At 49.7% G+C, this 27,238-nt stretch overlaps 1 protein-coding gene across 1 annotated transcript in view; it reads left to right on the forward strand.

Moving 5' to 3' along the window:
• NLRP5 (NLR family pyrin domain containing 5) overlaps positions 1-21,757 on the forward strand; it is a 48,264-nt gene extending 26,507 nt beyond the window's left edge. The window contains exons 6-13 of the mRNA XM_066372609.1: positions 2,386-2,556; positions 4,763-4,930; positions 5,627-5,797; positions 8,920-9,090; positions 11,553-11,723; positions 14,744-14,914; positions 19,153-19,323; positions 20,831-21,757. Of these exons, the coding sequence (XP_066228706.1) occupies positions 2,386-2,556; positions 4,763-4,930; positions 5,627-5,797; positions 8,920-9,090; positions 11,553-11,723; positions 14,744-14,914; positions 19,153-19,323; positions 20,831-20,963 (1,327 nt within the window). The 3' untranslated portion in view covers positions 20,964-21,757. The remainder of the gene's footprint in view (positions 1-2,385; positions 2,557-4,762; positions 4,931-5,626; positions 5,798-8,919; positions 9,091-11,552; positions 11,724-14,743; positions 14,915-19,152; positions 19,324-20,830) is intronic.
• Positions 21,758-27,238: the final 5,481 nt, after the last annotated feature.

The following is a 27,238-nucleotide window of genomic DNA, read 5'->3' on the forward strand; positions in this document are numbered from 1 at the left end:
CCATATGTGCCTTGACCAGACAAGCCCAGGGTTTTGAACCAGAAACCTCAGTGTTCCAGGTCGATGCTTTACCCACTGAATCACCACAGGTCAGGCCATTCTTTCCATCTTGACCGAGGTATCAGTGTTTTGAGATGATAATCGCCACAGTCAAGCTATTTGGCATATCTGTGACTCACCTGGCTACCATTGTGTTTGTGTGTGTGTGTGTGTGTGTGTGTGCGCGTGCGCACGTCTGTGCACGCAGGATGAGAACACATAAGACCTTCCATCCTAGCAAATTTCAAGTGCGTAACACCAAATTGTTGACCACAGTTCCGTGGCTGTGCCTTAGATGGCTACCTCCTGTAACTGAAACTTTTGTGCCCTTTGGCTATCATGTCCCCATCTCTCCCCCTCTCCCTCCCCCATGATACTGCCCACCACCACATTCGCTCTGCCTCCGTGATTTTAGATTTTGAATGTGAGATCGGGCATGCTGTTTCTGTGTTTGGCCAATAGCTCACTCAGCGTTAATGTCCTCCGGGTTGATCCATGCTGTTGCAAATGGCAGGACCTCCTTGGTGAAGGCTGAGTCATATTCCATGGGGTGTGCATGTGACATTTTCTCCACCCATCTGTCCATCAGCAGGCATGCAAGGTTATTTCTATATGTTCACTGCTGTGAGTTAACAGAGTGCAAATATCTCTTAGGATGCTGAGGTCAGTTCTTTCATACAAGTGGGATTATTGGACCGTGTGGCCGTTTTAGTTTTTTTTTTTTTTTTTTTGAGGAATGGCCATACGGTGTTCTATTGTGGCTGCACCATTTTACATTCAGAGGGGTGCTAGAATTTAAGCACAGTGTGATTTGAGAGCCGGTGGCCCAGGGGTGGGATTCAGCCAGTTCACACCAGTTCGCACCAGTTTGGCAGAACCGACACCTAATTTTTTGTTGAGTTCGGAGAACCAGTTGTTAAAATGGCACTTGTCATCAGGGTTCTCTCTAAGATGGGTGCCCAGGAAGCCACCCAATGTGAAAATCACAGATTTACATTCCTTATTCTTTTTTAATGCTCATCTGAGCAACAGCGTGTTCTCAATGCTGGTAGTAATGTTCATTCTGTCCATAAGTGAAAAAAATTGCAAGTGAGGATGCCAATCAAAAAGTAATATGAAAATATCTTAAATAACAGTTTTATTGTTTATTTTGTCAGGTATTATTTAATTTTTTTCATTAATATTTTAAAACTCTTTTTTTATAACATAATCTAGTTTTTGTTTGTTTTTTGGCGACAGAGACAGAGGGACAGATAGGGACAGACAGGAAGGGAGAGAGATGAGAAGCATCAATTATTCATTGCGGCACCTTAGTTGTTCATTGATTGCTTTATCATATGTGCCTTGACCAAGGGGCTACAGCAGAGCGAGTAACCCCTTGCTCAAGCCAGTGTCTTCGGGCTCAGGCCAGCAACCTTTGAGCTCAAGTCAGTGACCATAGGGTCATGACTATGATCCCACACTCAAGCCAGTGACAGCATGCTCAAGCTGGTTAGCCCACACTCAAGCCAGCGACCTCGGGGTTTTGAACATGGGTCCTCTGCATCCCAGTCTGATGCTCTATCCCCTGCACCACCACCTGGTCAGGCTAACATAATCTAGTTTTGTGTGCCTCTTTTATTGTTCTCATTTAAGTACTAAATGTATGAAATAATAAACTATCTTTTGGTATATCATTTTTTTTATACTTAAAATGGTCATTAGGGCAGAGAGCCAGTTGTTGAATTACTTGAGTCCCACCACTGCAAGTGGCCCCAAACCACCCTTGTATACTCTTGAATACCAAATACTCAGGACGCAGGGTGGATGGGAGTGTGCTCATGCAAAACACGAAGTGACGTCACCAATGTGTCCTCAGAGGACACCGTCCCTGTCTCATCCTGATAGGTCTCTTATTTTTTTTTTTAAATTTTTCTGAAGCAAGAAGCGGGAGGCAGAGAAACAGACTCCCGCATGCGCCTGACCAGGATCCACCCAGCACACCCACCAGGGGACAATGCTCTGCCCATCTGGGAGTTGCTCCATTGAAGCCGGAGCCATTCTAGTGCCTGAGGCTGAGGCCATGGAGCCATCCTCAGCCAACTTTGCTTCAGTGGAGCCTTGGCTGCAGGAGGGGAAGAGAGAGATAGAGAGGAAGGAGAGGGGGAAGGGTGGAGAAGCAGATGGGTACTTCTCTTCTGTGCCCTGGCCGGGAATCAAATCCAGAACTTCCACATGCCAGGCTGACGCTCTACTGCTGAGCCAATCGGCCAGGGCCTGGATCCCTCTTCTCTGATGTGGTTATGGGAGCTGCTTGTGTGGAAATCCATCCCATGGGAGCAAATGTTTTTTCCTTCTCCGACATAGGATGCTGGTCAAGCCCCTGGTTAGCGAGTGGTGGGAACAGCTCTGCTCTGTGCTCAGCACCCTGCCGACCCTCCAGCAGCTGGACCTCAGTGGCAGCATCCTGAACGAGGGGGCCATGAAGACCCTGTGCGTCCAGCTGAGACAGCCAACCTGCAGAATACAGAGGCTGATGTAAGGCCGCCCGGCCCCTGGTCCACGCCATCTTTGCATGGCCTGTGTCACAGCCCTCCTCCCCTACCTGCTAAGATCAATCCATAAAACATATTTGGAGGGGGACAGATGCTACGGGAGGTGTAGGGACCGAGTTCCCAAAAGCATAGGGTGGGGAGTGACGCAAGACCTGGTGGAAGGGCTTGACTGAGGTGGGTTTGTTTATTTGGGGTTTTGAAGGATAAATAGGAGTTGGCTAGTTGGGGCAGGAAGGCAAGTGGTAGAACATGAGGCAATGGCAAGATCCGAGTGCCTGATTGATGGAAGCCTTATTTCTGTCGGCATCTTAGGGTCTCAGGCTGATTCTTAAGGTCACAAATACTGAAACACCCGATAGGTTCCTGGGTCCGTTGTAGAAGACTCCAGGGAACTCACCAGGCACCTGCCGTGGGAGATGTGGGGCTAGTTGTTCATCAAAGGCTCTATTCTTTCATTTTCCTTCCAAGACCAAGCAAAGTCCACATGACAGCTAAGACCAGGGACCCTGTCATGCGTGTTCTTGGTTGCGAACATCTTTCCCTTTCCACCGTTTCTGTCTGTAAAGGGCTCTTCTTGACCTGGGCTGAGCTGATGAGCTTGGTGATCCCAGAATCATGAATGATGCCCTTGTCACCAAACCCAACTGCTCTGCCAGCTGTGAGCTAACAGCTTCTCCCTGGGGAAGCCTCCTCAGTGGTTCTGCCCCCTCCCTTTTTGTCTATTTAAGTGAGAGGAGGGGAGGCAGAGAGACAGACTCCCACGTGCGCCTCGACCAGGATCCACCTGGCAACCCCCATCTGGGGCTGATGCTCTGCCCATCTTGGGCCATGCTGATAACCAAGCTATTTTTAGTGCCTGAGGCAAAGGCTCCATGGAGCCATCCTCAGTGCCTGGGGCCAACTCACTGTAATCCCATTGAGCCATGGCTGCAGGAAGGGAAGACACACATACACACACACACACACACACACACACAGAGAAAGAGAGAGAGAGAGAGAGAGAGAGAGAGAGAGAGAAGAGGGGGAGGGAGGAGAAGCTGATGGTCACTTCTCCTGTGTGCCCTGACTGGGAATCTAACCCGGGATGTCTGCATGCAAGGCTGACTATCCACTGAGCCAACTGGCCAGGGCCTACATATGTAATTTTTTTTTTTTTTTGTATTTTTCTGAAGCTGGAAACGGGGAGAGACAGTCAGATAGACTCCCGCAAGCGCCCGACCGGGATCCACCCGGCATGCCCACCAGGGGTGACGCTCTGCCCACCAGGGGGCGATGCTCTGCCCCTCCGGGGCGTCACTCTGCCGCGACCAGAGCCACTCTAGCGCCTGGGGCAGAGGCCAAGAAGCCATCCCCAGCGCCCGGGCCATCTTTGCTCCAATGGAGCCTTGGCTGCAGGAGGGGAAGAGAGAGACAGAGAGGAAGGAGGAGGGGGTGGAGAAGCAAATGGGCGCTTCTCCTATGTGCCCTGACCGGGAATCGAACCCGGGTCCCCTGCACGCCAGGCCGACGCTCTACCGCTGAGCCAACCGGCCAGGGCACATATTTCATTTTTTAAATTATTATTTTAGTGAAAGGAGGGGAGGCAGAGACAGACTCCCACATGCACCCTGACCAGGATCCACCCAGCAAGCCCACTAGGGGGCGATGCTCTGCCCACTTGGGGCCCTTGCTCTGTTGCAACCAGAGTCGCTTTTTAGTGCCTGAGGCAGAGGCCATGGAGCCATCCTCAGTGTCCAGGCCAACTTTGCTCCAGTGGAGCCTTGGTTGCAGGAGAAGAGAGAGACAGAGAGGAAGGAGAGGGGGAATGTTGGAGAAGCAGATGTGTGCTTCTCCTGTGTGCCCTGGCCAGGACTCAAACCCAGAACATCCACACACTTGGTCGACGCTCTACCACTGAGCCAACTGGCCAGGGCCTTCATTCTTAAGTATAATCCTTCTGTGCATCTCTTTGCTGACCATCTCCCCCATTAAGTTAGGCTCCACAAGAACACCAAATACTAGCATTGGTAATAATCTCTTCCCTTGCCTGCTCCACTGTCGGGGCTGAAGTATTTGTCCCTTTAAAATGAAATAGATGCAATCAACCAAAGATGAGAGAGTTGTAGTGGGAGGCGCATGCAAAGGAAAAATTAGGGTAACGCCTGCATGTCACCGTGCCCACTTCACCCTTTCTTGTTTCTCTTCTGTAGACTTCAAGGCACACAGATGACCCTGGGCCTGCCTCATCTATGGAAGACTCTTATCATCAACTCTAACATTAAATACCTGGACCTGGAGAGCACTCATCTGAACGATGAAGGGATCATGGTAGCATACGAAGCATTGAAGCACCCACACTGTATGTTGGAGTCTTTGAGGTACGTCCCGGGTATGGCTTTCACTTATTCAATTGTAGAGTTGGGGTTTTTTCTCTTTTCTTTTTCTTTTATTTTTGGTTGTGTTGCTTTTACTTTTTATTTTTCTTTTTGAAATAATTGTTCACAGCGAGTTGCCAAATATATTGCTGAGGGCTGGGAGAAATGACAGGGTGTGGAGATGGATGGTGGTCATGTGACAATGACAATGTGAGTGTACTTGAATGTCACCCACTTGTGCACCACAGAAAAAAAGAAATGATAACCAGGGGATCCGACAGAGTGCTCACTATTGCGGCAGTGGCACTCGGTACCTGTGTCACTGTCTCCGCCTGCCTCAGAGCTGCGGGTTCTCATGTTAGGTGTCCACAGCATTGTACGTCCAATGTATTTCAATTTAGGAAGCAACCAGTGTGAATATAAATATGTGGAATGTTTGCAGGTGATCCATGCTATAGATGACATCGTGCTGGAGGAAGGGGCGTGGGGTGGGGTGGGCATAGTATAAGGTAGCGAGACAGGCTTACACGGAATGGAGACCCTGGGGTGGGGGATGAACAGGGATGTCACAGAGGAACAGAAGACGCTCAGACTCTGAGCCACAGCAAACAGCGTCCCAGAACCAGCGATGTAACCAGAGCAGGGACACTGGGTTGCCTTTGGAAATGATAGTATGTTTCTCACCTTCCATGTCTGCAGGTTGGATCACTGTGGCTTAACCCACACCTGCTGTCCGGTGATCGCCCAAATCCTGGTGACATCCACCAGCCTGAAATCTCTGAGCCTCGCCGGAAATAAGGTGGCGAACCAGGGCGTCGCATGTCTCTGCGAGTCCCTGAAGGTCTCGCAGTGCACCGTGCAGAAGCTGATGTGAGTGGTCCTTCTTTTCATAGGGGTCATCTTGTCCTCTCTGGAGTCCTCCAAGTGAAGGGGGAGGGGGGCCGGCTGAGGCAGGAGCCAAGGGTTAAAGTAGGAGTTGTGATCTCACGGGAGGTGCCCCCATGTTGAGGTTCAATGATCAAGACCCAACAAATAATACCCATGTCTGTGCTGTTGAGCTCTGATATAAAAGATGGAGTAGAATGCAACTTGTAGCATCAGAGAGGAGCTGGTGTTACCAGGGGCTGGGGTGGGGGTGGGGGGGATGGGGAACGTGAGGAGATAGATGTCCATCAAAGGGCACAGACTTCCGGTTATAAAATGAGTGAGTTCTAGGTCTCTAATATACAATTGGTGACAACAGTTAACGATCCTATATTGTGTACTAGAACATGTCCCTAATGCTGAAGTTGCAGAGGGTCCTAGGCTGGTGGTTAGAGCTGCCACCTGAGCTAAGTGTTGTTCTCCCAATAATACCATCTCCTTTACAAGCATCTGTCAGGTAAGAGCTGTTTTCATGCCATTTGCTGAGCAAGAAAGCAGATTTCAGCAGAAGAAGGGAAATCTCTCTTTTTTTTTTTTTTTTGTATTTTTCTGAAGTGAGAGCGAGAAGACAGACTCCCACATGCACCCAACCGATATCTACCCAGCATGCCCACCAGGGGGCGGTGCTCTGCCCATCTGGGGCATTGCTCTGTTGCAACTGGAGCCATTCTCGCATGTGAGGCAGAGGCCATGGAGCCATCCTCAGCGCCCAGGCCAACTTGGCTCCAATGGAACCTTGGCTGCAGGAGGGGAAGAAAGAGAGAGAGAGGAAGGAGAGAGGGAAGGGTGGAGAAGCAGATGGGTGCTTCTCCTGTGTTCCCTGATTCAAGAGGGAATTGAACCTGGGACTTCCACACACCAGGCCAATGCTCTACCGCTGAGCCAACTGGCTGGGGCAGGAACTCTCTTGTCTAAGGTCACACAGAGCAAAAGGTGCAGCCAAAGCATGAGCTCCTCTTTGATACCTAAAGAACTGACCTGTTACCTGGGTGTGTCCTCTGGTGTCCTCCAATCCGGACAAGGTGGTTTCTCCCTGGGGCCCCCATCACACCTCCAAAGCATGCCGTGGCCATAGCAGCCCTTCCTGTAGTGGGAGTTTGGTTCTAAAGCCCTAGTAAAAATGGAGAACCGAATAACACCAGTTCCCCTTGGTGGAAGGTAATAGTAACAATGAGAGACACCTTTTCCCCCTTAGTCTGTAGGAAAGAAATGCCTTAGTCTGTAGGAAATAAAAATGCTTTTTATCCACCCTCTTAGGTTCCATGTCTGGGGCCTTTAAATTAAAGGGAGACTAGACCAGTGATACAAGAGGACAGGCACACAGATTTTATTGACATTCATTTTTTTTTTTTTGTATTTTTCTGAAGCTGGAAACGGGGAGAGACAGTCAGACAGACTCCCGCATGCGCCCGACCAGGATCCACCCGGCACGCCCACCAGGGGCGACACTCTGCCCACCAGGGGGCGATGCTCTGCCCCTCCGGGGCGTCGCTCTGCCGCGACCAGAGCCACTCTAGTGCCTGGGGCAGAGGCCAAGGAGCCATCCCCAGCGCCCGGGCCATCTTTGCTCCAATGGAGCCTTGGCTGCGGGAGGGGAAGAGAGAGACAGCGAGGAAGGAGGGGGGGGGTGGAGAAGCAAATGGGCGCTTCTCCTATGTGCCCTGGCCAGGAATCGAACCTGGGTTCCCCGCACGTCAGGCCGACGCTCTACCGCTGAGCCAACCAGCCAGGGCTGACATTCATTTTTTTTGAAGTGCTTGGAGACTTCACAGAAAAGTGTGAAGCCCAAAGGTGTGGGTAGACTCAGAAGCTTATCTAGCATTTTAACAAAAGGCAGTGCATTGTAAGTAAATAGATAAAGGAAAGGAGGTTGGTGCTCCTAGGGAAATAAATTGTGGGAAAGAGTCAAGGAAGTACATGAGGAAATTGATGGTAGGTAAGGGCTATATGAAGACTCATCTCCCATGGCTAGTAATAAGGGTCATCATCCTCACTTGGTCCAGGAGAAGGGATTTCTGCCAAAGGGAAATTCATGACCTGCTTTTAGGCAAATGGGAGGGAGGGCTGAGTGCTTTTCCTGTGTTTGCTTTCTTTCATTTGCAACCAGCTCAAAATAACCCAAAAGGGGCATATTTAGGGGTAGCCTATCCTGTCCCCTTCAAGTCCAACCAAACCAGCATTTCTTCTTTTTTTTTTCTTTTCCAAATGAGAGACAGACTCCCCTATGTACCCCTGACTGGGATACACCTGGCAACCCCCATCTGGGCCATGCTTGCAACCAAGCTATTTTTAGTGCCTAAGGCAGAGGCTCTATGGAGCCATCCTCAGCACCAGGGGCTGACATGCTCGAATCAATCGAGCCATGGCTGTGGGAGGAAAAGAGAGAGCAAGAGAGAAAGGGAAGGGGTGGAGAAGCAGATGGTTGCTTCTCCTGTGTGCCCTCACTGGGAATTGAACCTGGGACATCCACATGCCAGGTTAATACTCTACCACTGAGCCAACTGGCCAGGGCCAGCATTCCTCTATTGAAAGAGATTACGATCAGTAACACAAAGTGTTTGCTCTATGCAGTGCACCGCTTGAAGCATGTTAGCCATGTTTGTTTATTTCTCTGCACCCCAATAGTCCCATGAGAGAGGGACTACTAAAGCCTGACTCTCAAATCTGATTGCTTCTTAAGCCTTGAGAGACAGGTGGCTGATGTCGTTCATGTCCAAGGGTCACGATGCGTTCAAAGTAGGTTCCTTTTAAATGGGAAGGTCGCTTGTCTCTGTGAAACCTTGCTCCATTGTGTGTCTGGGAACATAATCAGCCAGACCAGAGAGCAGAGCCTCGTGGCTGGCGTGCTCCCCTTTGTGGACGCCGCAGACCTGATTGTCCAGGACGCTTAGTTATTGCTGGCCTGGAGTACTGGCATTGAGTTCATAAGATAAATGTAGGCACAGTGTGACCCCGCCGTATGGCTGTGTGGGTGCGTCTGCTCTGGGGGTGACGTTTCTTTCCCTTCCTTATGAGAGATGTGCAACGTGTAGACCCCAATGTTTCTTTTCTGGGCTCTCCTCTTGCAGCCTGGGGAACTGTGGCCTTGCGGCTGCCGACTGCCAAGACCTGGCCTCCCTCCTGATCAGCTACCCGAGCCTGACACACCTGGACCTGTCCGACAACCGCCTGGGGGCTCAAGGCGTGGCTCTGCTGTGTCGGGCCCTGAAGCTGTTCACCTGTGCTCTGCAGAGGCTGCTGTGAGTCGGATTGGCTTCCCTGGGAGATCTTGGTATCTCTGCTTTATAACCAAGGGCGTCTGCCCGTCTCACAGAGCAGGGAGTATGGACAAGCTTGGGAGGGGGGACCTGCCGTGGGCCACATCCTGTCCCTACGGATTATGGATTACGTACCTCCTAGGGTTCACACTCTCTCGGAAAGTTCAGTCGCTGTCATTTTAATTGATTATAGAGAGGAGGGGCGGGGAAAGGGAGAGAGAGAGAGAGAGAGAGAAATAGATTTGTGGTTCCATCTATCCACATAGTTGTTGATTGATTCTTGCACGTGCCCTTAACTGCCGGGGATCGAATTTACAATGTTGCCTTTTTAGGACGGTGCTCTGACCCATGGAGCCACCTACCCAGGGTTTGGCATTTATATTGACTTGTGATTCATCCAAACACAGCCGATTCTCATGAAGGGCAGTATTCACGTTCCATCAAAGCCACAGAGAACACTGAGTTAGTGGCACAGAACCACGACCCCTGAGGAGAGACGTGGGGTTAGGCCCCCCAGTCTCAGTCACAGCCTCTTTTACCAATGGATCAATATCTCATCTTGTGTCGCGTGGGTCTGTTTAAAAACACCATATGTAAGACTAGAAAGCCCGGCGGTCATACAAAATGACCGCTGTTCTAGATATTATAAATTGTAATTAAAATGATTTGTGCAAAGGTGTCTGCTAATTCAAACTGAATTACCCAGGGCAGGCGGCGAGGACACCCCTTTGCTTACTGCCCCACGGGGTTTCCCCCTTCTACTTGCTTAATTGCTTAAAGTAGAGTGCAATGAAGGAAACCACTGGTGGTACATTTCTTAAGAGCCACCGCTAGCTCAATAAATAAAGGTGATTTAAATAATAAAATGTTAATTCACATGTCAAAGATCTCTTTGTACACAACATTTCTTGTGTAGATCTTTCCATCATTTTTAAGCTCGCCTTGCAGAGGACCATCAATTATTTTTAATTTTACGTCCGTTCTTTCACGAACTCTTGAACAGGCAACATAAAGTTGACCGTGTCCAAATGCAGGCTCAGGTAAAAAAATGCCAACACGCTTAAGCGTTTGGCCCTGAGACTTATTGATGGTCATAGCAAAGGCAAGTTTTACAGGAAATTGTCTACGTCTCAATTGAAACGGCAACCCTGTTTGAGATGGAGCCAAATCAATTCTTGGAATGACATGTATTTCACCTTTAGAGGAGCCAGTCAAAGACTTAGCTATTATGACATTATTTTTCAATTGGAGAACCTCTAGTCTTGTACCATTGCAAAGACCCTTTCTGGTGTTAAGATTTCTTAACAGTATAATAATTGCTCCAATCTTTAACCTCAATTTGTGAGGTGGCATGCCAGAAGGCGGGACTATTTGAATGCCGTGGCAACTTCACCCATTGGCTAGTACAGTTACGCAAACAACCAATAAGCTATCGGTGACAAACAGACACTTAAGCCGCATATAATAAAGATGTAGCATCGATTCGCTAATACCAAGCTTGTGCCTAACAGCACTGTCACACACATGTGTGGACTGAGCCGGTGTGACGCACGCTTTTCATCCGTGAACCACGCCACGGCAGGAATCAACCCATGAACACATAATTAAGTGGAACTGCAAATCAATGTTTCCCTCTCCCCCTCCCCCTCTCCCTCCCCCCCTCTTCCTTTCTCTATAAAATGAATAAAACTAGAAGAAAAAGAATAGAACTTGCATGCACATTGCCTTCTAAGGGTCCCCGGTAAACTAAGCAACAGGGACATTCTGAGAAGGGTGGTCGATGAAATGATAGAGTGATGACCCCGCGTCCTCCAAGATTGTCCGTGTTCTCATCCTTGGAATCTATGATGATGGGCCCTCCTGTGGCTAAGGGGACTTGGCACATGTGATGAAGGGTCTTAAGATGGGGGAAGGGGCCCTGGGTCCTCACCAGGGTGTCCTTAGAAGGGAGGGAAGGAAGGATTCAGGTGGAGGTTGCTGAGGGGATGTGACCACGAGGTCAGAGTGATGAAGTTACCGGCTGGGGACCAGGAGCAGAAGAAGCTGGCCGGGTGGCCCGTAAGTGCTGGAAGGGCAGGGAAGCGGGTCTCTCCCGGAGTCTCCAGAAGGAAACGGCCCCAGGGACACCCCGACCCTGCAGAGCTGCAGGAGAACACGCACGGTTAAGGGATCACCCTGGTGGTTTGTTGATCATAGGGCAACAGGCAGCTGATACCTTGAGTCTGAGAGCAAAGTGGAAAGACAGGGTCACAGCCTCCCAACGCCTGCACTAGGCAGCATGCCGAGGACCTCAATGCCTTCTGACCACCTTCGTCCATACATAGATATGAGCGCAGTCCCCTCCCCTATGAGGCAGCGCACTAAGGCCGTGGGAAGTGGCTCACCCAAGGTGACACTGCGTCTGGAGCGTGACTCGTCCTCTTTCCCTTGCGTGTGCCCTGCAGACTCAGAGGGTGCAGCCTGGACGTCGTTGGCTGTGGCTTTCTTGCACTTGGACTGATGAGTAACCGGCACCTGACGCACCTGAGCCTTAGCATGAACCCCCTGGGGGACGATGGTGTGAACCTGCTGTGTGAGGTCATGGTGGAAACATCTTGTCACCTCCAGGACCTGGAGTAAGTTTCTCATGGTTGGAGGGGTGGGCGGGGGGTGGAGGTCGGCGGGGGGGGGGGGGGGGGGGAGTCCCGTCAACCAGGGTCTGACTGAGAGGTTCCTAGAAGCAGCTCTGGAGATGTGAGAGTAAGGGCGACCAGAACCAAAAAATTAGCTTCAGGGTCCACGGAGCTGCTTTTTCTCCAGGGGACGCAGTAGGTAGGTAGGTTGTTGATGTGTTGATATCACAGTGAGTGCGGGAAGGACAAAGACAGAAATGATTCTGAATGGGAAGGAGCCCCTTGGAGGGATTCGTGGCGTTCCAGGTCAAGTATGAATCTCCGGACCCTGTTCCCTTCTTGGGACATGTCCTGGCAACCCCAGCTCAGTCTTTAGCTGTTTATTCTATACGTGGCGTGGAGACGGAAGAGAAGCTGTCCACGTCCTAACCCCTTCCCCCTCTGGGGTTGAATTTCTTCACCCCTTGTTGGAAGGTTTCTATGTAACAGAAACAGTCCGTCATTGAACAAACCGTTGGAAAACCAAGATGGCAACGGGCAGAACTGAATCTCATCTGACAGCCAAGCAAGAATCACTGTTCACATTTTGGTGATCATCTCCTGGATACCTAAGTGACACTTAAGAGTGTTACCAAAAAAACACATACCAAAAAAACCAAAAAAAGGATGGTGACGTTCTTGCCACAGGGCAGGCACAGGGCTGTAAATATTTTGCATGCCTCATCTGAGATAATCTCTCATCAGTCGTACACCAGAGGAACCAGAACCCCCAAGGAACCAAAACCTTCCCTTTGCTCTCACGTTCTGACCCTGAGAGAGAGTCGTCCACCCCCTCATCCCCCTCATCGCTGGGGGATATATTCCAGGACCCACAGTTGATGTTTGCAAACCAAAGATAGTACCAAAGCCTCGGTTTTATTTTGTAGAGATACATACATGTGAGAAAGTTTAATGTATAAATTAGACACAGCAGGAGACTAACAACAACTAATAATCCAATGGAACAATTTTAACCAGAGACAGCAATTCAGGTTACATGAACACCCCCCCTCAAAATAGCCTACTGTGCTGGACTCCCCTTTTCACTTAAAGGCAACCCTTTGACAGCTTCTCTTGGGTGTATTTAAGTTGCCATCATCACTCTTCTTGGGCTTTAGGGCCATTATTAGTAAAAATCAGACGGACTCGTACGCAGGTACTGTGATGTGGTGATGGTCAACCTAATCACCTGGGCAGGATGGTGCAGGACAACGTGAGAGTCCATCACCCTCAGAATTTCAACTCTGGGAATGGTTCATGGGTGGAGACTTCCACTTAATACCTCTGGGCCATGGCTGACTGTGGGTGATTGAACCCACAGATCGGGGTGGCAGGGGGACTACGGTATACAGACCATCATACACAGCTCACAAAAACGAGGGGTTATTTTATCACTTCTGTGCGTTTTGAAATGTCCCCTCATTTTTATGAGCAGTCTAGAAAACAAAGCCTGCTGAGGTGTCCCGTTTCATGGCATGTCGCCGCTTTGAACATCCCCCACAGCGGGACGCTGAGTGCTCCGTGTCCCTGTCACATGGACCTCGTCCATCATTGTGTACTTGGTCACATTTTTCTCGAGATCCATGACAAAGGCAGGAAGGGACCAAGACGTGGGACCATTTGGAGATCTGTCCCTCCCCCCAGAAAAGAAAGGGGACGAGACAGAGATCAGAGCCCGCGAACGCTCTGCCTGCCTCTACGTAGAAGTCCTCCATTTCTTCTCACGAAATGGGCGTAGAAACTGGGAGTTTGTCCGGCGGAGATGCCATTTCTATGGGGTGGCGCTGAAGTACCCAGAGACAACCCGGTCGTCACTGGCGTCAGAAGACTTGGTGATTTCTCCCCCGATCTGCAGGTGCGGGCTCTCACGTGGGGGCTCCCCTGTTCTGGACGTGAATGCCTCGTGAAAACGACTCTCTTGTCCCCCAGTGGGGTCCTTGTGTCCTTAGTGCACTACCCTGAAGGGGTGAGACTTGGAGCTGTTGCTGCCAACTCTTCGCAGAGGGGTCGTCCAGTCCTTATGGCAGGGTCATTTCCACCCTGACCTCCCCCCCACTGGTCCCGGAAACAGAAGGACAAGATCCCTCTTTGTCTGGGTCCTGAGCACAAGTTAGGATTTCAGTAACCTTTCTCTTCCTCTCGGGGACTGACCATACAGACTCCTACTCACCTGGTTTTTTCTGTCTCTCTCTGCTCCACTGTGGAGAATCTCTGTCCCTTCTGTAGGTGGGAAGCAAGGAAGCTGATGTGCTTATTTCTATTTTTTTTTTACAAAGATCCCTCCAGTCCCAGCAGACAGTCTTTCTACTCTCCACTGTCTTATCCCTCTCCTGAGCCGCAGGCTGTGGCCATGTCTGAATCCTTCCTGGGGGCGGACGGACACAGGACCAGTCAGGAGAAATGAAGGAAATCCCCGCTAATGTTTCTGAACATGTTCCAACTGTAGCTCTCTGCTCAAGAGGTGTGGATTATCTATCTATCTATCTATCTATCTATCTATCTATCTATCATATCTATCATATATCCATCCATCATCTATCTATCTATCTATCTATCTATCTATCTATCTATCTATCTATCTATCTATCTCTATCATATGTCTATCATCCATCCATCTCTATAGCTATCATCTATCATATATCTATCATCTATCCATCTATCCATCCATCATCTATCATCTATCTCTATCATATATCTATCATCTATCCATTTATTCATCTATCATCTATCTATATCTATCTATATGTATCTATCATTATCATGCATCTATATCTATCTCTATCCATCCATTTGTCTATCATCTATCTATGTCCTGTCATCTCTATCATTCATCTATCTCTCTCTCTCTTATCTATGTGTCTCTCTATATGTCTCTATCTCTTTCTCTCTGCCTCAGTCTCTCTCTTATCTCTATATATAGCTTTATTTTCCTCTCTCTATATAATCTCTATATCTCTCTCATATCTCTGTCTCTGCTCTTTCAGGTTGGCAAAATGCCACCTCACCGCCATGTGCTGCAAGAACCTGTCTGACGTGATCACAAGAAGCAAACACCTGTGGAGCCTGGATCTGGCCGCCAACGCCCTGGGGGACAGCGGGGTGGCAGCCCTGTGCGAGGCACTGAAGCAGAAGGCCACCACCCTTCGGAGACTCGGGTAAGCTCCTGGGGTCGCCTCTCCTGAGGGGGCACCGGGCGCAGAGGAGGGGAGGACCCGAGCGTGAGGTCGCTTGGGCCGAGGCAGTGTCCTGACTTTCACAGTGCTGTTCCCACGGGGCAGACGCCGCTCTGGGCAGAGGAGCAGAGCGAGGCTGAGTCCCAGCCGGGGTGCTGTGCGGGGAACGGCCTTCCTGGAATGGCCGATGCTGGAGAACAGGGTCAGGAGGGAGTCAGCGCTCGGGAAATGTTTATCGGAACTGCTGTGTGTGCTGGGCATGGTGCCAAGTGGTGGGCGTACCGGGGTGGCTGGGTCTTGGTGTTGTAGAGTAACCTACCATCTAACGAGAAAGGTGGGCGGCCAAAGAGGCCAGGATTACATTGGTGGTTCTCAGACTCTAGTGTCAGCCTCAGAATCACCCAGGAGGCTTGTTCAAAAGCAGGACTGGTACATTTGGCGGAATATTATTCACCTGTGAAAAAGGAAGAAAGTATCAAGATGCACACGCTCCCACGTGGATGGTCCTTGGACACGTGAGGCTGGGTGACAGAAGCCAGTCCCAAGAGGCCACATGTTGTATGATTCCATTCATATGAAAGGTCCAGAATTGGTAAATCCATAGAGAGACAGGGGCCGGAGGGTGTGTGCTTCATGGGTGTGGATTTCCCATGGAGGGAGTAAAAATATGTTGGAGCCGATACACGTAGCAGACCGCCCTACAATGTGCTGTTTGCTGCCATGGCTGAGCGTCAACCGTGTGCTGTCAGCCTGCACCTGGGACACTGGAGTGAAGGGCTATATTCCTATTTTGTTGGGGAAGGGGTTAATCAGAGGACCCCTTTCCTTCTCGGAACCACGTGGCATTCTTCAAGTTCGTCGCCACTTCCTCTCCGTGGCCGCAGCCGGTCTCCACCTGCCTGTCAACCCTCTCGGCTTCTGTGTCCTTGTAATCTTCGGTACTTGGCTGCATCTTCCTGAAAATTCCCCAAGCTTGGGCAAACCCCAGTCTCCAACAGAGGCATGTAGGAGCAGAAAGGGGGTAGAAAGGAAAAAGACAAACCAGGGCATCAGGGCAGTCAGGGGGCATTGATGTAGATTTCTGTCTTCCCAGCTGTTGTGAATGTTCAGGGTCTCATGAAGAGGAGCCACAAAGGAATAAGGCAGCAACAATACGGCAAGTGGAGGACCCCAATCTCTCCAGGATTGAGGTGCCTTGGAGAGATTAGTTATCCAATTTATTAAGCAGAAACATGACATCATGCATGAGAAACTAACAAGCAGAATACAGGGTACAATTTTGTTATTTAGTTTTGCAAAACTGATTAGATTGCTCTTGCCCTTTCTGAGACATAACACCACACCAACTGCTGTCCGATTCCTGACCTGCAGAAAGCTCCAGCAGGGCCAAGCATCACATCCTTGAGACCTTCCCTGACGCGTGACTGCCTTCAGTCATGTGTGCTTGGTCTCCACCTTCACTTCCTCAGGATGGGAACAGAAAGTCACTCGGTGCTTTGGCTTTCCTCCAACACACAGCATTTTCGTGTTCCTGGTTGACTGGCTTTTCTCTAACCTCCTGAAACAGTGATTTCAAACCGATTGCGTTCTCTGGAAACTCTTGAACTGACCTTGTCCCTCCTGTGACTGAAGAGATGAGCTCACCCCCCTTTGAAATCAACAGAAGACCATGTCATAGGAAAGCCTTAGACCTTCTTCCAGGAAGCCAATCAATATCTACACCCATGTTTCCTCCTTTCTGAGACAGGGAAGGAAGTATCCTTTGCCACGATTGTGTTCACAGTTAACATTCACCCATGTTGGGGACCCCAAAGTCATCTGTCTCTCCCCCTCTCCCTTGACTCTGTCAGCAGCCCTACTGGAGATTTTGTTTCCATAAATGCTTATTTTTGCAGAAGCAAACCCAATAATAACACTAAGCTGCATTCAATCCTGTCTCACTGTTTAGATGTAGTCTACAGTCCTCATAGGAATCTCCAAAAACAAACTCTACAATGATTATTAGGACATCTTCTATCTATATATACCCACCAGCTAGTTTCAGCTGTCTACCTGGTGAACTATTCCATAGCAAGTGAGGTTTTTTTGTCTGTATGTAAGAGAGAGACAGACAGACAGAAAGGGGAAGAGATGAGAATTATCAACTAATAGTTGCGACACTTTAGTTGTTCATTGATTGCTTTCTCATATGTACCTTGATTGGTGAGGCTCCAGCTGAGCCAGTGATCCCCTTTCTCAAGCCAGCGACCTTGGGCTCAAGCCAGAGACCATGGGGTCATGCCTATAATCCCATGCTCAAACTGGTGAGCCCACGCTCAAGCCAGCAACCTTGGGGTTTTGAACCTGTGTCCTCAGCATCCCAGGTCAATGCTCTGTCTGCTGTGCCACTGCCTGGTCAGGCGCAAGTGAGAGGTTTTGACATTCTTCCCCCATACACCCCAACATGCACCTCTAAAAGATATGAACGCTGCTACAACGCCATGATCACACCAAGCAGTCTTCTTCGGTTTTCCGCTGCTCTTAGGATAAAACCCTAAGTCCTTTTAATGACCTAAAATGTTCAGCCTCATCTCACACCCGTCTCTGATCCACTCTGGACATGGAGCTGCTGTTTGGGTCTCAGACAGGCTCACTCTCTCCTTCTACAAGGACAGCGGACACAAGATTCCCTCTGCACACCACTCTTTCCCACCGTTGCTCACCGGGCTTCCTTCTTACATTTTCTCAGTTTTGGGTGGAAGTCACGATCTCAGCAGCTCTTTCTCCACATCTCTTGCCTTGGTCCCTAGTGTTTGAGCCTCTCAGCCTTCACCTGCCATTCTTTGCATGACAGTGATTGAGGGGTCCAGCAGCTGTCAACTGAAGGACTGGAAGCAGCATCTGAAAGCTCATGGGAAACGCACATTTTCAATGAGCGAAGGACCTGCATAGATGCTTCTCTAAAGAGGACACGCAGATGGCCAATGGACATGTGAAGAGATGCTCAACGTCACTAATCATCAAAAAAAGAAAAAGCAAATTCAAACCACCATGAGATGTCATGTCACACCTGTCAGAACAGCCATCATTAATAAATTAATGAACAACAGGCGCTGGCAAGGGTCTGGGGAAAAGGGAACCCTCCTGCACTGCTGGTGGGAATGCAGACTGGTGCAGCCATGGTGGAAAACAGTATGGAGGTTCCTCAAAGAATTGAAAGTGGAACTGCCTTATGACCCAGCAATTCCACTCCTTGGAATTTATCCAAAGAAACACAAAACACTAATTTACAAGAATATATGCACCCCTATGTTCATTGCAGCAGGATTTAAAATCACCAAGATTTGGAATAATCCCAAGTGCCCATCAGTAGGTGATTGGATAGAAAAGCTGTGGTATGTTCGCACAATGGAATATTAGATAGCCGTCAGAAAGGAAATCTTACCTTTTGCGACACCATGGATGGATGGACCTGGAGAGCATTGTGCTAAGTGAAATAAGCCGGTCAGAGAAGGACAAGTAGTGTATGATCTCACTCATATGTGGAATCTCGAACAAAATGAACTAACAAGCAAAATAAGAGACAAACTCATAGATACAGAGAACAGACTGACAGCTGTCAGGGATGATGGTTGGGAGACTGGGTGGACAGGGGTGGAGGGATTGAGCAAAAAAGAAAAAAAATGAAATGGATGTGGACAACAGTGTGATGATTGTTGCAGGTAGGGGTGGAGGAGGATATGGAGGAATAAACAGTGATGGACGGAGACTTGACTTGGGGGTGAACACACAACACAGTGTGCAGTGATGCACTGTAGAATCATGCACCTGAAACCTGTATAACTTGAATCAGTGTCACCCCAATAAATGCAATAAAAAAGAAAAAAAATAGAAACGCCCATTTTTGAATCCCTCCCAATGAACTACTGAACCAAAACCTATAGGAAGGGAGCCCACTCCCTTTTTATTTCTAAGCCATGTGCCTGACCTGCGGTGGCGCAGTGGATAATAACATTGATCCTGAACACTGAGGTCGCTGGTTCAAAACCCTGGGCTTGCCTGGGTCAAGGCACATATGGAAGTTGATGCTTCCTGCTCTTCCTCTTCCCCTTGTCTCTCTCTCTCTCTCTCTCTAAAAATAATAAATAAAATCTAAATGAACATGGCGGTCAGGTGGGCTGAAGGAAGGAGGACTGGTTGTTGGCCTCTGGGCTTACCTGTTGGGTGCGCTGGCCCGGCAGGTTGCAGGCATGTGAACTGACGTCTGGCTGCTGCGAGGTCCTCTCCTCGGCTCTGCGCAGCAACCAGCACCTGAACAGCCTGAACCTGACGCAGAATGACTTCAGCCCAGAAGGGATACAGGAGCTGTGCCCAGCCTTTGCGCACCCCACGTCCAACCTGCACGTTATTGGGTAAGTCCCTGGTGGTACATTGTCTCCTGAGATACAAGCCTTCTTCTCTGACAGGCAGGTTGGCACAGGTGGCGAGGTTATTATGGCTAAGCGACCAGATCTTTATCCAACCACGAGTGCCCTCTGTGCTTTGGGCCCTGTGCTGGGAGCTGGGATCCAGGGACGTGGGGGAGAGAGAGGCAGAGGGCTGACTTTGGGGTGGGGTTTGGAAAGAGTGGAAAGACAACATAGAAGCGAAATGCTTATCCTCAATAAAAAGCCCTAAGAGTAGACTTGCTATGTGAGCCAGCAATCCCATTTATGGGCGTCTAACCAAAAGGCTTGGAAGCAGGGTCTCCAAGGGACATCTGCCCACCTATGTTGATGGCAGCACTATGCATAATAGCCACGAAATGGGAGCAACCCTAGTGTCTAGTCAGTGACAGGCGAATGGATAAACAAAAGGTGGTCCATTCTAACAGTGGAATATTGTCCAGCCTTGAAAACCTTATATCAGGCATAACCAGGCAGTGGTACAGTGAATAGAGTGTTGAACTGGCATGTGGAGGACTCAGGTTTGAGGCCCAAGGTCGCCAGCTTGAGCGTGGGATCATAGACTTGACTCCATGGTTGCTGGCTTGAGCCCAAAGGTTGCTGGCTTGAGCAAGGGGTCACTCTCTCCCCCAGATCAAGGCACATATGTGAGAGCAACCAGTGAACAACTAAGGTGCCACAACGAAGAATCGATGCTTCTCATCTCTCTCCCTTCCTGTCTGTCTGTCTGTCGCTATCTGTCTGTCTCTTTCTGTTAAAAAACAAACAAAAAACCCTAAAACAGGACCTGGCACCGTTTTGACTCTTGGGAAAGAGATCATGAACCAATGACAAAGCATGCCGGCCTCTTAGGTTCCTGTCCCTACAAAAGCTCCCTGTGGTGTCTGACATATCCAAGGTCCCTTTACACAGAAGGAGTCACTTTTTTTTTTTTTTTTTTTCTTTTTCTGAAGCTGGAAACGGGAGAGACAGTCAGACAGACTCCCGCATGCACCCGACCGGGATCCACCCGGCACGCCCACCAGGGGCGAAGCTCTGCCCACCAGGGGGTGATGCTCTGCCCCTCCGGGGCATCGCTCTGCCGTGACCAGAGCCACTCTAGCGCCAGGGGCAGAGGCCAAGGAGCCATCCCCAGCGCCCGGGCCATCTCTGCTCCAATGGAGCCTCGGCTGCGGGAGGGGAAGAGAGAGACAGAGAGGAAGGAAGGAGGGGGGTGGAGAAGCAAATGGGCGCTTCTCCTATGTGCCCTGGCCGGGAATCGAACCCGGGTCCCCCACACGCCAGGCCGACCCTCTACCGCTGAGCCAACCGGCCAGGGCGGGAGTTGTTTTTATTGTATGGAGAACACACCCCTGAGGACCATCTTCAACAGACAAGAAGGGGGTTCAGCTCTGTGATGGGGGAGGGGTTCCCAGGGATTTGGAGGGAAGGAGAAATGCCCCCCCATCACAAGCCCCCTTGCTGCCTTGCCTAGGCTGTGGAAATGGCAGTATCCCGGTCACACGAGGAAGATGCTGGACGAGGTACAGCTACGCAAGCCCCACCTCGTGATCGATGAGGACTGGTATGCCTTTGACAAGGACGACCGGTATTGGTGGAAAAACTGAAGATGGGAAACCCTCCCCTGCCTAGACCCGCTTGGATGGAGGAAACTTTCAAAGCTTTTTTGGGGGTGAGCCCTGTTGGGGGGGCTCCCTCCTCGGAGATGGAAAATGATGTCTGATTGTCACAGAGCAAGCCCGCACTGGTGGTGCTTCCTGGGTGTCCAAATGTCCCTTGGTGATGGCATCAGCCTTTGGCATAGGCTTGTGGCCACCAAATCACAGACCGGAGTCGCTGTGAAATGTCTGTTCTACTGCGATGCCCACAGAGGGGGTCAAATAAACACTGAGCACTTGGCAACAGTGTTAAGTGTCCTTCTTGCTCGGTGGGGACAGGATTCAAGAGCAAGGGTGGCGGCTGTCAGTCCTTAAAAGTGGCCCCTGAATTTCGATAGCACAACTCTGCTGGTCTTAAATAACTCTGTAAAAGGATCACATCTCAATGTCAAAGAATGATGTGTTCTTGGCTCAGTATCTGATATATAAACACATTTTATAGGCTAGTGGAGTTAAGGGGAACTGGTCGGCTACCACCTCTCTGAGCAGAGTAGACTGCTGATGTCCTGGTGGTAGGAATTCGGGGGAACATGGCATGTGGGGATAGGCTGAGCTTCCGGGTGAGTTGACATGTAGTCACGCAGGTGTCAGACTGGCATTCATAGGTGTGTTCATCAAAGTGGATCCTTCTTCGTTGGCTCAATTTCAGAAGTTAAGGTGAATTGTTTTTGTGTGTGTGTGTATTTTTCTGAAGTGAGAAGTGAGGAGGCAGAGAGACAGACTTCCACATGCGCTCGACTGGGATCCACCTGGCATGCCTACCAGGAGGTGATGCTCTGCCCATCTGGGGCATTGCACCGTTGCAACCAGAGCCATTCTAGTGAATGAGGCAGAGGTCCTTCAGCTGTCCTCAGCACCTGGGCCAACTTTGCTCCAATAGAGCCTTGGCTGCGGAGGGGAAGAGAGAGAGAGAAAGGAAAGGGGGAAGGGTGGAGAAGCAGATGGGCACTTCTGTGTATCCTGACTGGGAATTGAACCCAGGACTTCCACACGCTGGGCCGACACTCTACTGCTGAGCCAACCAGCCAAGGCAAGTGAATTGTTGATTGGCTTATAATAGCCTGTTCAGTTGGATCCCTTGAATGGGTTTAGACCTGTTAGGGAGCAATTTGTTCCCATAGCAACAGAACAATTTGTCTCTTCCCAGGACAGTGGAAAATTCTTGGGTTCTTACCAATAGGTGCTTTTTATGATTAAAAAGGAAAAAATCTGGCCCTGGCCGGTTGGCTCAGCGGTAGAGCGTCGGCCTGGCGTGCGAGGGACCCGGGTTCGATTCCCGGCCAGGGCACATAGGAGAAGCGCCCATTTGCTTCTCCACCCCACCCCCCTTCTTCCTCTCTGTCTCTTCCCCTCCCGCAGCCAAGGCTCCATTGGAGCAAAGATGGCCCGGGCACTGGGGATGGCTCCTTGGCCTCTGCCCCAGGCGCTAGAGTGGCTCTGGTTGCGGCAGAGCGACGCCCCAGAGGGGCAGAGCTTCGCCCCTGGTGGGCGTGCCAGGTGGATCCCGGTCGGGCGCATGCAGGAGTCTGTCTGACTGTCTCTCCCCGTTTCCAGCTTCAGAAAAATACAAAAAAAAAAAAAAAAAAAAAAAGGAAAAAAATCTATCTCTCTAATCTATGACTATGGTGAACGATGATCACACATCCCTTCCCATATGCCAGGCCCTGCTCTAAGCACCTGTCTATAAATAAACTTTTCTGACCTTCAAATTCGAGCATTGGCTTTCAAAGCCGGACATGGTTGAGGCTTGTTCTCCCAACAGATCAGATTAGACAGTGACTGGTCTGCCTCTCTTGTCCCTGTACGTGGCTGATGACAGGTGTCTGCCAGGCATAGGAGACAGACACGTCAGCCCCATAGTTTACTGGGCATCTGTTATTAGCATTCCCTGAACCTGGCAGCTTTGCCAGCCGTGGGTAGAAGGCCTTGGTTCCTTGCGGGCAGTCAGTGACTCGCCACGTGGCCCCTTCCTGTGTGGCTTCTTCAAAGCAGCAGACTGCAAGAGTCTCCTTGCAGAGCAGACATACAGTTTTATGACATCACAGAAGGGTAATGTCAACTTTGCCACATTCTATGTGGTTACGTGTCACAGGTCCTGCCCGTGCTAAAGGGGCAAGAGATCCCATAAGGACATGAACACCATGGAGGAAGGGATCACAGGCCATCTTAACCTGTCCAGGGCCCTGTGGGGGAAAAGGCCACTCTGTGGGTTAGGAAGTGGCCAGTGCAGGCAGTCAGCCTTGGCAGGTTTTTGAGTGACGCAGGTGATATCCAGATTTATATCTAATCCCTGACTTGGCATTTGATTCCAAATCCCAAAAAGAAGGGACAAGGGTTTGATGATTCTTTTTTTTATTTATTTTTCTGAAGTGAGAAGCGGGGAGGCAGAGAGACAGACTCCCACATGCGCCTGATTGGGATCCACCCAGCATGCTCAGCAGGGGGCGATGCTCTGCCTATCTGGGGCACTGCTCCCTTGCAACCAGAGCCATTCTAGCACCTGAGGCAAAGGCCACAGTGCCATCCTCAGTGCCTGGGCCAACTTTGCTTCAATGGAGCTTTGGCTGCGGGAGAGAAAGAGAGAGAAAGAGAGGAAGAAGAGGGGAAAGGGTGGAGAAGCAGATGGGTGCTTCTCTTGTGTGTCCTGGCTCGGAATCGAACCTGGGACTTCCACATGCTGGGCCGATGCTCTACCGCTGAGCCAACCAGCCAGGGTGGTTTGATGATTCTTTAAACTCCCCCCAGCTCCTGCATGCTTCCAAGTTTGGGCAATGATGGATAATGCAGCCACAGTGTCGATTGTTGAATAAACCATCATCTAAGGGGTAGCACCCTCGCCAGCCCCCGTCGTGGCTACTAAAAATGACTTCCAGACATTACCAGGTGTTTTATTTGTGGGGGGCACAGTTGCTGTGGCCTGAGAATCCTTACTCTCGTGAAGCAGGGAAACCCTCCTCAGAAGCACCCCCAGCGGCTGCCCCCCTCACTGCTCCACCAGAGGGATGGGTTCACGGGCAACCCCATGTCGGCATGTGGGGCTGGGGGCCACTCCCTGTTTCCTCTGTGGGAGGGCACAGCTGTTGAGTGAACACCCAAGACTGACTGCATTATCCATCATTGCCAAAACATGGAAGCTACCTAGATGCCCTTTAGGGTGAAGACATTTGTATAGCGAGTTGGTGCTTCTCTCTCTCTCTCCCTTCTTTCTCTCTCAATGGAAAAGGGGGCTGAGGGCATCAACAAGATGTGGTCCATCTGGACGAGGCAATATCATTCAGCACTTAGAGAAAGAAATGAGCTATGAAGCCAGGAAAAGACACGGAGGAACCTCAGATGCGTATCGCTAAGTGAGAGAGACCAATGTGAAAAGGCCACACACCATACAATTCCAACGATATGTGACTCTGACTGAAAAAGGCGAAACGATAGACGCAGGGAACCCACTGCTGTCTTCATCCCGGAGCGTGTATGTTATAAAAATGGAATATTTTCATCGTTTCACGGAGGCTGGGCTGTTCTTAAGAATCCGGATGGTGGCAACAGAGATCAAAATTTTTTTAGAGCCTGCCACCCCCACCGCACATTCCTCAAGTTCCTCTCCTCCCTTCCAGAAAGCTCCAGAAGAGGAATCCTTACCTTACGGGGTTGCAGGAAGTGTTTCAACCCTGCAGGAATCAGTTGACCCATGGCTGTTGGCTTTAAATTGTTCTGGATGCATCCACAGTGGCGAAGGTGGCTGAGGAGAGGGAGGGGCCGCTGAGGTCCAGGACCAAGGGACGCAAATGGAGGAAATTTCTGAGCTAGCTGGGGTTCTGGGCAGTATTTCTATCCCTTGATGACGACAGGACATCAACGTATCTTAGGCAGGTGGCTTCACTTCTTAATGAAATCCAGTCATGTCTGTCCAGTGTGTGTGTGGACTCCAGGAGCTGAACCCAGCGTCCCTCTGTCTCTTGTCCTCTGTCCCACAGAGGAGACAGTTCACGAGTCATAGTGTCCGTGTGAGGGTCAGGCAAGATGGTGTCCATGAAGCGCTGGGCATGTGATAGGTGTGTGTTAAATCGTGCCTCCCTTCCCTGAATCTCTCGGATGTCGGCCATCTCAAAATCCTCACCCATGCGTCCCTTGGGGAGGGCAGGCAGGGACAGTCTCCTCGTACACTGTTGTGAACACGGCCAGTCTAACCTCCAGGGGGTGGACTCGTCTGTCAGAATGAAAGGCATCCCCCCTCTTTCATGCAGCTCCTGAGTGCTAGGATAGGAATAAAGAGTTTTTTCTGGGCCCCGGCAGGGTGGCTCAGAGCAGAGAGGGTCGTCCCAGTGCACCGAGGTCATGGGTTTGGTCCCAGGCCAGAGCACATAGGAGAAACAATCAGTGAGTGCACAACTAAATGGAACAACCAAATGGAATAGCGAGTTGGTGCTTCTCTCTCTCTGCCTTCTCTTTCTCTTTCAATGGAAAAAAAATTTTTAAGAATCTTTTCTGCAGCTTGTTATAGCTGCAGAGGACAAAAAATGTTCTAGCAGTGCGTTGGTCAGGGACTGTAAATAAGATGTGTCTGCAATAAAATGTTTTAAAAATATTAAATAAGACAATTATTAATATATGGGCCTCTCTGGAACAATCTTAGGTAGATAGATATAGATATGGATATAGATAATAGACATTTGTATTGATATACCATAGATACATAGATATATAGATAGACTAAAGATAGATATAATAGACATTTGTATAGACATATGATAGATACATAGATATATAGATAGAATAGAGATAGATATAATAGACATTTGTATAGACATACGATACATAGATATATAGATAGAATAGAGATAGATATAATAGACATTTGTACAGATACATAGATATATAGACTATAGATAGATGGTAGAAAGATATACATACTGCTCACAAAAATTAGAGGATATTTAAAAAATGAGTATAAAGCTATATATCCCTCATTTTTTTGTAAGCAGTAGAGATGAGTAGATAGATGTGCATAGATAGATGACAGATACATATACACAGATACCTAGATATGAGGATAGACACACACACACGTCAGCACAGAAGGCATGCTACTGTTTGATAGATTATTCTAAAAGGCTCTTGTAATTCACTAAGTCTCTCAAAGGATAATAACGTCCAGTAAGGAATGAGGCACCTGGCCTGGGAATCGGTCTTCAAGAGTCTCAGTAAATAACCTTTGTCCACCGAATACCTCTTTTTTTTTTTTTAAGTCTCATTTGCAACTAAACGTATCCATTCCTGACCCAAATTCCCCTTAGCATAGCCTCTATCTGCCAGTCACCTTGACTTGATCCATTCAAGCAGTCTCTGTTTGGCAAACCGGGGGCTATACCCATCCCACCGGCGTTGGCGAAGCACAGACTAAGGCGACTGTGGGCGTTTCGTGCAGACTCTTCAGCTCTGCTGCTCGGTACCTGGGAGCACCTGCGCCCTCATTCTCCGTTTCCGTTTCCACAACCGTGCATTGGGGAGAATGCCTCCTCCTGAGACACGGGAGTGTTAGGGGGCAGGCTGAGCAGTGGCCCAAACCCAGGGCTGGGGCTCTGACCACGGTGCTGAAGGGCTTGCCCCAGAGGCAGGGGGAAGGCAGGGGAATTCGTGGACACGGCTTTGTCTGTGCAGGCGGGAGAGGAGGCGAAATGGAAGAGGCTAGAAACAACCCCCTCAAACCCACCACCTCTTTGGGAGGTAGGTGGAAGAGAAAAATCAATGGGTTATAACAGACACATGTGAATGTACACACAGAGATGCAGACAGTTGTCCCTCAGTATCCGTGGGAGACTGGTTAATTGAAGGACCCCCACTGGATACCAAACTCCGTGGACACTCCAGTCCTTTGTATAAAATGATGTAATATTTGCATGTAACCTGTTTGTCTTCCTCAGTTGCAATGTCGAGTGTTTATCCCAGAGTCAAAACTGTTGGCCTCCAGACCTGACTCTACCAAATACAGGGGAAACCCAAAGTGGGTTGGGTTCTGCACGTCATAAAAACACCTGCTTCAGGGTCCTGTTACCAAGAGCAATAGACATCCTAGTCTCTGGGCTTCAGGGTGTGTGTGACTCTGAAGAACACACACACACACCTTCAGCTAATTGTCTCCTTCAATATGAAGCCTCGATGTTGCCATACTTGATTCAGTCCAAGGAGAAGCCAAGAATACAGATTTTTTTTTGTTGTTGTTGTAATAT

Source organism: Saccopteryx leptura, chromosome 3 (genome assembly GCF_036850995.1).
Source record: "Saccopteryx leptura isolate mSacLep1 chromosome 3, mSacLep1_pri_phased_curated, whole genome shotgun sequence".
NCBI classification, from domain to species: Eukaryota; Metazoa; Chordata; class Mammalia; order Chiroptera; family Emballonuridae; genus Saccopteryx; species Saccopteryx leptura.